Source organism: Nestor notabilis, unplaced genomic scaffold (genome assembly GCF_000696875.1).
Source record: "Nestor notabilis isolate BGI_N333 unplaced genomic scaffold, ASM69687v1 scaffold16810, whole genome shotgun sequence".
In the NCBI taxonomy this organism is placed as follows: domain Eukaryota; kingdom Metazoa; phylum Chordata; class Aves; order Psittaciformes; family Psittacidae; genus Nestor; species Nestor notabilis.
In genome coordinates, this window is record NW_009910883.1 from 1 (window position 1) to 9,745 (window position 9,745).

The 9,745-nt window shown below is 45.8% G+C and overlaps 1 protein-coding gene across 1 annotated transcript in view; it reads left to right on the plus strand.

The window, feature by feature from the left end:
* Positions 1-660: 660 nt before the first annotated feature.
* Positions 661-9,745, plus strand: part of LOC104403848 (monoglyceride lipase-like) — a gene marked incomplete at its 3' end in the record, with an annotated part of 45,290 nt that continues 36,205 nt past the window's right edge. Inside the window, exon 1 of the mRNA XM_010012120.1 lies at positions 661-793. Coding sequence (XP_010010422.1) covers positions 669-793 — 125 coding nt within the window. The remainder of the gene's footprint in view (positions 794-9,745) is intronic.

Sequence of the window (9,745 nt, forward strand, 5' to 3'; positions counted from 1 at the left end):
GCGTCTCCGTAGCGAGATGCGAGAAGGCTTCTGCTGTGCTTGCATCTGACTTGCGATGCCGGCTCCTCACTAGAATGCAAACCCTCGCACAGGATGAAAACAGGTTTGTCGCGAATCCTGCTGGAAACGCTGCGTTCCCCACAGCCGCCACCTTCCTGTCGGAGATGTCAGAGAAGATCTTAATGATGACACGGTGGCAGATGCCTCTGCTGCGTACCCGCCGCTGGGCTTTGGAGATGTTGAGGCAGAGATAAATCTTTTATGCAGCTGTCTTTTCAGCTCTGTGGCTGGGGCGGCAAAAAAAGCGAAAATATTCTTTTTAGGAGCCGTTTCACAAAATGATGCAAAATAAACACAGATGGGAGAAGTGGGGGAGAGAAAGCTCTAATGAAGTAGCGATGGTGGATTGATCTTCCCTCCTTCCCCCCCTCCAACGCCCTCCTCCCAAAATGTGAGCCTTGTCTGGACACAAAACGCTACACTGCTGTTTTAAAGCAGTAAAATTTGGGGGACTTTTTGGCTGGGGTTTTGGAGGGAGACTCCCATCAGTGGTGCTTGCCTTGCTGCCTGACTTTCAATGTCTGTGGCTGCCAAGCCCACTTCCTTGCCTTCATCTGGTTTAAAGTATGTCTTGTCTCTTCCAACACCGTGCAGGTCACTCTGCCAGAATGCCAGAGGAAAGTTCGCCAAAGCGGAGTCCTCAAAACGTACCATACAAGGACCTGCCCCACATTGTCAACGCTGATGGGCAGCATCTCTTCTGCAGGTATTGGAAGCCAGCAGCAACTCCCAGGTGAGCACTTCTAAGCAAATGTCCTTCTTTACTATCAGTAAATAAGACTCTATCGGTGTAGTTATTATTTACAGCTCGACTGGAGGTGCAGGGCTGTGTGCATGGAGCTTTACAGAGCCACCAAGAGATTTCTCTCATCTGTGAGAGCCCCTACTGTAAAGACTGTCTTCTCCAAACCTCTGCTCACTTGAATCAGCCTTACAGATGTCAACCATGGAGTTACTGTCACTTCAAGCCCAGCTGCCTTGGCTGGCAGCTCAGTGTGCTGCCGAGTGCCACATGCAGGTGGCTGATGCCTTTCAGCAATAAACTGTCTTCAAACTAATGGCACAGGCAATCTGGGAGGGATGGGGTGCAGGCTCAGGGGTGGATGTTTCCTCTTTCTCATTTTCTCGGTGTCAACACATTACACATCAGCACCTGACTTCAGTTCAACAGCAGTAGCTGAAATCTCAGGGCAACAGGCAGAGTGCGGGTTGACTGCATTGATTTTGGGTGTTGTTTGGTTTGGGGTTTAATTATTTATAGTTAGTAAATGATTCAGGGAGCTCTTACACTGGCAACTCTGATTTCAAAACTGACCTCAGTAATAATCACGGAGAAGGAAGCAGATAGAAAGCTATTACAGTAAAGAGATTATTTAAATGACAACACCATTAGAGAAATTTCTCTATGCTGATTGTGTGCTCATTATGATCTGCTGCAGACAGCCACCTCTGTTCCTCCCATAGTTGTGATCTTTCTTCTTTCTCCCAGTATCTGCTGGCTTGGCATGTATTTATGCTACCACTAGTTATGTAAGGAGCTACTTCATAAAAATCTGGATATTGTTTCATTGTTTTCTTTTTCTGCAAGCCAACAGGAAGAGCTGTGTTGATTTTATAGAGCTGGGAAACAGTCACAGGAAAAAGTTGTTCAAGCTGTAGTAGGGAGTTAAATTTTTTCCTTGACCACCCAACAGGTTAGACATCATCCTGTGTCTAAATCAGACTGCAACTGTGCCAAGAGATGGATATGGCTCCAAGTTAGGTGGTCTTGGGTTTTATGCCTGCCAAACTAAGGGGCAGTGGGACTAACATGGAGCTGGGAGGTGGGCAAGCACCAAAGTATCCATCCCCATGGGGAGGACAGTGCAGCCACCCCACTACAGCTCCATTGCTCTGGTTGGGCTGTAGGACATGGGTCTTGGTTTAGGTGCCTGGGCATTTTATAGCTGCCTCTACTCCCTGCCTTTCAGAAACAAGGAGGAAAGGTTTTGGCACTGGTGCTTTACATGGTCTTGTGCCAACTCTAAGATTTCCTCTACAGAACTAAAAAAAGAACTATCAAACCAGGGTTCTGCAGGGAAACCAGGCTGCCTGGTATTATAATGCTAATTAATCACTAACTGCCCACAACGGTTCCTTGCCCAGTTGTGGAATTGCTTTCTTCTTTCACATTTAATTTCTTACCAAATCAGTAGTGAGTGGATGAGTCTTTGACCCAGAAATGAAAGGATGAGAAAGAGCTGAGAGTTAAAACTTGGTGTCTATGTCCTGTGGGTAAATATGGGGGCTCTGTGTACCAAGCAGTTAGTTAGGAGTGAGCTCACCCTGGTTTTGTGACAACAACAGTGCATGGGCTTGGTGCTGCTCATTTACAAGTGGATCCTAAGTGTGCATGTTTCTATGTTTGTATATAGGAGGGGCAGACTGTTCATTATTAACTCTTTTTGCCTTGTTATGCATGAGACAGATTAAAAGCTCCTGAATAACAAGTTAATGACTGGATCCTACAGTCAGGAATGCTCTTGAAGTGCTTTGATAGGCAAACCCAAAATACGTTTTTCTCTTTCTTCCCCTCTCGCTTTTCAAAAGCATCTCAGCTTTTGCTGCTTCGGACGCAGGAGCTCAGCAACTTTCACCTCATTTGAAATGTGCAGCAAGAGTGATCTATATATATAGAGGGAGAGAAAGAGAAACACCTCAGGGGACTTTACAGGCCTGTTACAATTTATTTCAAATACTGAAGGTGATTCTTTCAATCTTCTAACTCAATCGTTGATTCAGGTTCAAATCTTAGCACTAATGAATGATGCTATAATAGTCAAGCAGTGGGATCTTTCATTGATCCATTCTGTATCTAATCCCAGCTAGGGCACAGAAATACCTCTTCACTGCAGGTGCCCAAATTTATCGTTGAGTTGTCTCCTGTTAGAATAGAACTTATCATCCCTGATCCCTGCCCCAGGGACAGGGAAAAATGGGATATCTGCCAAAGGAAAAGTTAAGAAGTAGCCCTGGCCTGGAGTTGAAGAGCAAACGATGGCTGGGGAGGCTCTGAGTGTGGGGCCGACCGACAGACATCACCCCTTGGAGCTGGGGCTTCTCTTTTATCTCCCCAAAAAGACCTGCAGGGATGGGTGAAGGCTGTGGCACCAGACACACAGAGATGGGTGAAGGCTGTGGCACCAGACCCACAGGGGTGGATAAAGGCTGTATGTGCCAGAGCATTCCTAGTTTTATTTTTCCTAAACAACTGGTCAGGAAGATGGGGAAATGTTGCGAGGCTCTTTTGCTCCATGCTCACAAATATCCAGGCTCTGATGCTGTGTGGGGTTGATCTGACTGATCAGCCCATGCTGGTGCACATATGGAAGCTTTGTTGTAAGTGCCACCGAGGCCAAGGTTGTCCTGTGAGTGAAAGGCACCTATTGTGAGTTCCTCAGCAGGGTCCGCTTTGTTTCCAAGGGGGATTTAGGTGATTACTTCACAGGAAGCTGACACACAAAGGCACTCAGATGTCATGATGATTAGATGGGGTAGATAGAGTAGGTAGTAATGGGACTAGGAAAGGAGCAGGACAGTGTTTTCCACTTGTTTTTCCAGTGGGAACTGACTCCCAACAGCAGAGCTGGGGACTGGGTATCTTCTATTGCTGTCTGCTGCCATCAATGCAGGTGAGACTCCCCTGGCCAGCAGCCCTGCAAGCTGCCTGACTTGTTGAGCCAGTTTCATCTTGAGTTGTAATTCAGTGGTCCTGTTGAATGCAGCAGGGAAGGAAGAGCAGTGTGTTCTGGTGTTGTCTTCATATATTGTGCCAACAGCAGGACTTTTGGAGTGTCAAAACAGGTAACTGGCACTGAGTGCTCACTAGTGAGTGCAGAGCTGAAGATCTGGGCAAGGCAGGGCATTTTCAGGACCCTGTAATGCTGTAGAAGGAAATAAATCTTTGGTACCAAATCAGACTGATTTCATGCCTATAGCACGTCCCAGTAGCCAAGGACATGGCTAAGCATGGGAAAGCAGTCTTTGCGTAAACAAGAACAACGGCTCCAAGCAAGGTTAAAACCTCTGCCACCACCCTGAGCGGTCTGACTCAAAATATGAGGTAATGGGAGGTGAGGAATTAAGAAACCGTGCTCTATTTCCAGCTCTCAGACAAAGCTGCTAAGAATAGAGGTGGCATGAGGAAGGGGAAGGAAAGTTGGGAGGAGAAGTCAAGACATTTCCTTTGAGGCCCCTCAAGGGCCTGGAGAAGTTCAGAGGCGACCTTCTTTTCCTCTGTTCTGTAGCCTCATAGCCTTTTCTGGATGCTTCAGCTGTTCCTGGCGCTGCCTAGATTAGCACAAACTGTTTGTTCTGGGGCACTTTCAGCCCCTCTGCTTGACCTCAGATAAACCCTGTGAGATTTATTGACCCAGAGCAGTTTATTCCAAGGGTGCTAGTAGCCTGCAGCCACCACTGACTTCAGCTGAAGTGATGCTCAACTCCCTCTCTGTAGATCAGCCACTCTAGGTTGGACACTTGAGGCTTTAGACACTTGTAGTTAGAGGATGCTTTTGAAGATGTGGGTTCCAGACATCCTTGTATCTGAGCTTCCTTGTTTATCCCACAGAAGTCGTTACCAGGCGAGTTAGCATGATGCTTGTGTGTCTCCATGCAGTGGTCTCTAGGTGTAGTTAGATGATTGCAACTGGAGTGGTGTACCTAAGAAAGCTGCCAAGACACATGTGGGTCACACATGTGTTCCTGGTTAATCATTAATGTACAATAAAAGGGTTGGCTCAACTTCAGACATCGTGAGCATGGTTTAAGTGAACAGAGTTGCAGTTGTGTGAGCAAACAATGGCTTTGGAGGAGTTCTTCCTGTTCTACACCTGACAAGTGTGATTAAAAATACAACATTCACCGAACAAAAAGCATTTCTATTTACTTTTAACATTTGTTTTATTCTTTGAAAATGCCTGTCATTCATTCTGACTTGTTAGCAATGAAAGGCCAAGCCAAGACGGAGAAAACATATTTCTTTGTCCCCCAAGGACTTTGCAGAAGTGCCTGTGGTGCAGAATTGCAAACTGCCTTTATGTTTGAACTGGCCCTTAAATCGTGGATATTGCTTGCTGATTCTGGCACCTCGTTGCGAGCATTTCCATGGCAGTTCCAAGAGAACAGCACAGCTCCCAGCGTGAGCAGATGACAAAGTTGAATTCGATTTTCAGCCCCTTCCAAAACGAATAAATAAATAAATAAATGAACCAAAGCAAAGTCAAAGCAAAGGGAATCAAGCCACTAATTATAGTGTCTTTAATTATACTGTGTGGTGTTCGTCTCTAGAAATACTTAAAGGAGTTTCTAACCCAGTGTCACTCCTGAAGAACACTTTTGCTTGTGCTAATGTGGTCAACACCAAACTAACGCCCAAGAGCAGAGATCTGTGTGGTGGGAAGTGACTTATGTCAGCACAGTTTGTGGTAGGATGAACCAGCTCCCTCTGTGTGTCTGATCACATCGTACACAGTGCAAAAGGGAACAAACAATGATCATTGTCAGCCTGACACCCCAGGCTTTGTTTGTATTGCTATTGCCTGAGTTTCTAAAGCCCCTCTTCTATTCATCAGCGTGTATGTGTTCCTGTAACGCCTTGTTCTCTTTGCTCCATGTGACTGCCTTGTTCACTGTGAATGGGGCATCCTTTTGTGATTTCTTATGCGTTTCCAGAGGACCGGCAAATTAGCAAACCAGCTTCACATAAGAGAAGCTCTGACATACTGGATAGCAGCCTTGGTTCTTGCTGTAGGTACTTCCAACAGGCTTTTTCAGTAGGATTGGGTTTTTTTCAGTCCCCACAGGAATGTCTAAAGAAGCAAATCTGCCTTTTATTCCCCAGAACCCAAGGAAGAAGGCAGATAACAAAGGGCACTTGTAATTAAACTGTCCCTTTTGCTCACTGCCTTGTTAGGATCAGCTTATGAGCACAGTGCACAACTTAGTGACGTTAGTGTGTGGGGACAAGGTGACTTTAGGAGTTGTGAATCTCAAAAGCAGTAAAATTTCATCCTGGTCCTGAGGCAGCAGGAGGTAAAATCAGTGCTGGTTCTCAGTGTGACACTTGATCAACTCCTGGAAATGTTGCTGTCCAACACAGTGAATATCAGAGGTAGAAACAGGAGGAAAAAAGAAAAACGGTCTTGAGATTGTGCTGGAAAACTGAGTTTCTGGTGCTATTTCTGCCACAGACTGAAGGTGAAGCAAACCTTTCTTCTCTTTGGAAATAGTTCATTTGATTTTGATGGGATCACAAGTGTGAGATCAGTGCTGGCTTTGCACTATGACCCTGATGGATCCCAGGCTAGACACTCAGCAGTTAGAGCCCTGCCTGTCCCTCCAGGTCTCTTCATCTTGAGCACTGCTCTCCTCTCAGACTCTGGCACTTAAGTTTTCTTCAGCTCCTCAAACTGGGAGCACTCTGAACCAGTTAGTTGTTGACAGTGACACAAGAGCTGAAGCAGACAAACTGATCAACCTTATCAGGTTCCAGATGCAAGAGCACGTCACTTCACTAGCACAAGAACTGTGCAGGTCTAGTCAAAATAATAAAACCAGCTGCACGCAGTTTCTTGCCTCAATCTCTTCAGCACTCCTGAACATTCCTTGGGAACACACAGTAGCTCTTTTAGATCACCATGAATGCATCTACAAGAATTGGCTGGTAGAGTTTTCCTGGCTAGAAGAGGGCATTTTTTCTAGATGCCTGTTGCAGAGGAGTTGGCCTGTGTTTCCTTGCAAGTTCCCTTCAAGCTGCTGTGCCTTTGTGCTGTTCAGAGCCAGGGCAAGCATCTGATCTCCTTGTTCTTCTAGGGAAATTGCATTGTTCTAAGAGCTGTCCCTGCAGACACATTTGGCTGAGCTGCCTTCCCCAGGTTCAGGCATGCCATTGTCCTAATGTGCTTCCACTTGAATGGAAGCCATCAGTGTTTTAAACCTTCTATTGTCCCTTATCCAAGAGATGTGACACAACCCTGACAGCAAATGGCTGATTCTTCTAAGTATCCAAGGAGATAATGTTGCATCCTGCCCAGGAGAGTCCTTAAGATACACTTAGGCAGGTCCTTTACCTCATCGCACCCCAGTTATATCCTTAACTGTACCCAAACATCCCTGCCCTCTACTCTTCCAGTACAGACATTCTGACTCTGTATCAGTTTTATTATCCTATAGGAAGGAAATTAGCAGCACGAAGGAAAGGTTTTGGACATCATTAAAACTGTCTCTCTCCTCGGGTTTCTTCTTGCAGGCCAATAACATTTCACCTATGTTAACTGGAAAGGAAATACTGGTTGGCCTCCCCCCAGCCATAAACATCATCTAAAGCAGCCAGACCCTGGGGGAGTCAGTGGGTGGTGATGTCAGGAAGGCGTGTTAGTGCTGACCAGCCTCACCGGGCAGGAGAGGGGATGGGTCTTGAGTGTGCTCTGCTTGGGGATGTGTTTATTTCTCCTAGGTGGATGCAGTACGTTTGTCTCCAAAGGGATTCATTACTTTTGTAGTAGCAGCCATGTAGCCATTTTCAACGTCCAAAGACCTTGAGTAACACTAAACTTCGTGAGTACTTCCACTAGAATGAAGGAGACTCCCCTTCTGCATAACAGGCACTTGCTCTCCAGCCAGGAGCTATCTTTCGTTCTGTTTCAATGATGGGAACCTCTGAATGCTCCCGTAAGAAGGGATGGCAAAGGCATCTTAGTAGACATAGAAAATGTAGTGTCAGAAAATAGAATATAGAAATCAGCGAGGAGCAGCGAACAGGAAAAACACATGGTCAAGACAGCCATTGAGCAGTGACTCAATGACCAGTGATAAAGAATCAGACCTTTAACTTCTCCATGCTTCTGTTTCCTCACCTATAATTGTGTGTAACCATCCAGGCAAGTGATATGAACTGGGCCTGGAGTCCCTAGACGAAAGTTGTCAGAGGAAGTGAGTTATTCCTTGAGGTTTTGGTTGCTGAAGACCACTTGACGTTTGAAACTGAAAACTAAACTAAAAATGTAGTTGTTCTCTGCTGTTCAGCTACAAGTGAACGGTCTCAGCAGCAATCTGTTAAAGGAAAGAAAAGAGAGGGGGAAAAAAGGAAACAGAATATCGACAACTGGTCTAAAGCCAAACACTCAGTGGTAACAGCGCAGAAATCGTTTGCTCCAGCGTTGTGTGTAGATGGGTAAGGAGAACATGCACAAACTGGTATAGATTTGGTAGGCAACAAGGAGCACTGCTGTTTGCCAGCCATCTCTCTCACCTGTGATAAAAAGGGCTTGTTCTGTATGTTTTCTTTCTGCCTTGATCAAGCTTGAAGCTTGCAGAGCAAGGGAATAAAGCTTAAATCTTGGCCCTTTTTTTAGAGCCGCGAGCCGGTTCCGCCTGCCGGCAGTGCAGCAGGTTAGCTGGTTCACCAGCTGGCAACAAGAGCTTATTTTTGTAATTTTCCAACACTTTTTTTTTAACTTTTTTTCCTCAAAACTCTCTCAGGGAGGTTTCAAATCCAAGTGTCAACTTCCAGAACTCTTCAGTGGCACAATTCTCTGGGCTCAAGGCGTAAGGAGTGATGGGGAAGCAGCAAGTAATTAAATTGCTGAAGAGATAACATCCAGCTGACTTAATGGTTGAGCTTTTTCTTCATGTTTTTCAATTTTGTGGCAGAGCTTGTCTGCAGTATTTGGAGTATTAAACCCTGTATTCTGAGCAGCATTCATAATCTCCTTTTATTAAAAGGATATTGGAGTGATCAGCATTCAGTCATCCTCTGGCCCTCCGCAAATGAGTTTAGTGAGAAAGCACCAAGCATCTCAACCCAGTTGTCCTGAAGAGGCACAGATCATCTCTCTGATGTTATTTGCTGCCCACAGAGTCATGAGGACACAAAGCTTTTTAAAAACTGGCTTTTTCTTTCCAGGTTCTCTGTGGCCACATGTGTGCAGCACAGGGCTGGGGCTCAGAACCCATGGTGGTGTTTTGAGTGTTGTTAAACCCCCACTGAGCACTGTAGGATCAGGTTTTGCCTCACGCTGAGTGCCCATCCTTGCCTCTGGCATGCTGTGTGGCCATGGCAAGGTGTTTTACCTCTTGTGCTTCAGTTCATGTGGCAGTGGGAGGAAGGGTTGATCCTTGCTTGCAATGGGGTAATGGATCAGAGGACTTCTTGAGCTCCCACTCATCATTGCATTCTGTGACTCTACAACAAGCCTAGTTGCACCTTTGTAAAGCATTCTGGGTTTGTGAATGAGGGGTGTTGTACAAAAGCCAGCTGTTGGTATTTGTGCTGTTTATTTACTGGTCACGTTTCTCAGAGCTGGGCAGCGGGAAAAAACATAACCAGCACTTCGTTTGTCTTCCATTCCAGTTTCAGTAAATGTTGATTTGTTAAAGACTACTTCTTCCCCAAAACCTTCCTCTAAACCTCAGTGCCCCATCCCTGGCAGTGTTCAAGGCCAGGTTGGACACAGGGGCTTGGAGCAACCTGCTCTAGTGGAAGGTGTCCCTGCCCGTGGCAGGGGTTGGGACTGGATGAGCTTTAAGATCCCTTCCAACTCAAACAAGTCTGGGGTTCTATGAAACACACTCTCATTCTTATACATAAATGCCTATCTCTCCTTTAAGCGTCATTTAAGGGTTCTGACCATCAAAGGTTTGATTC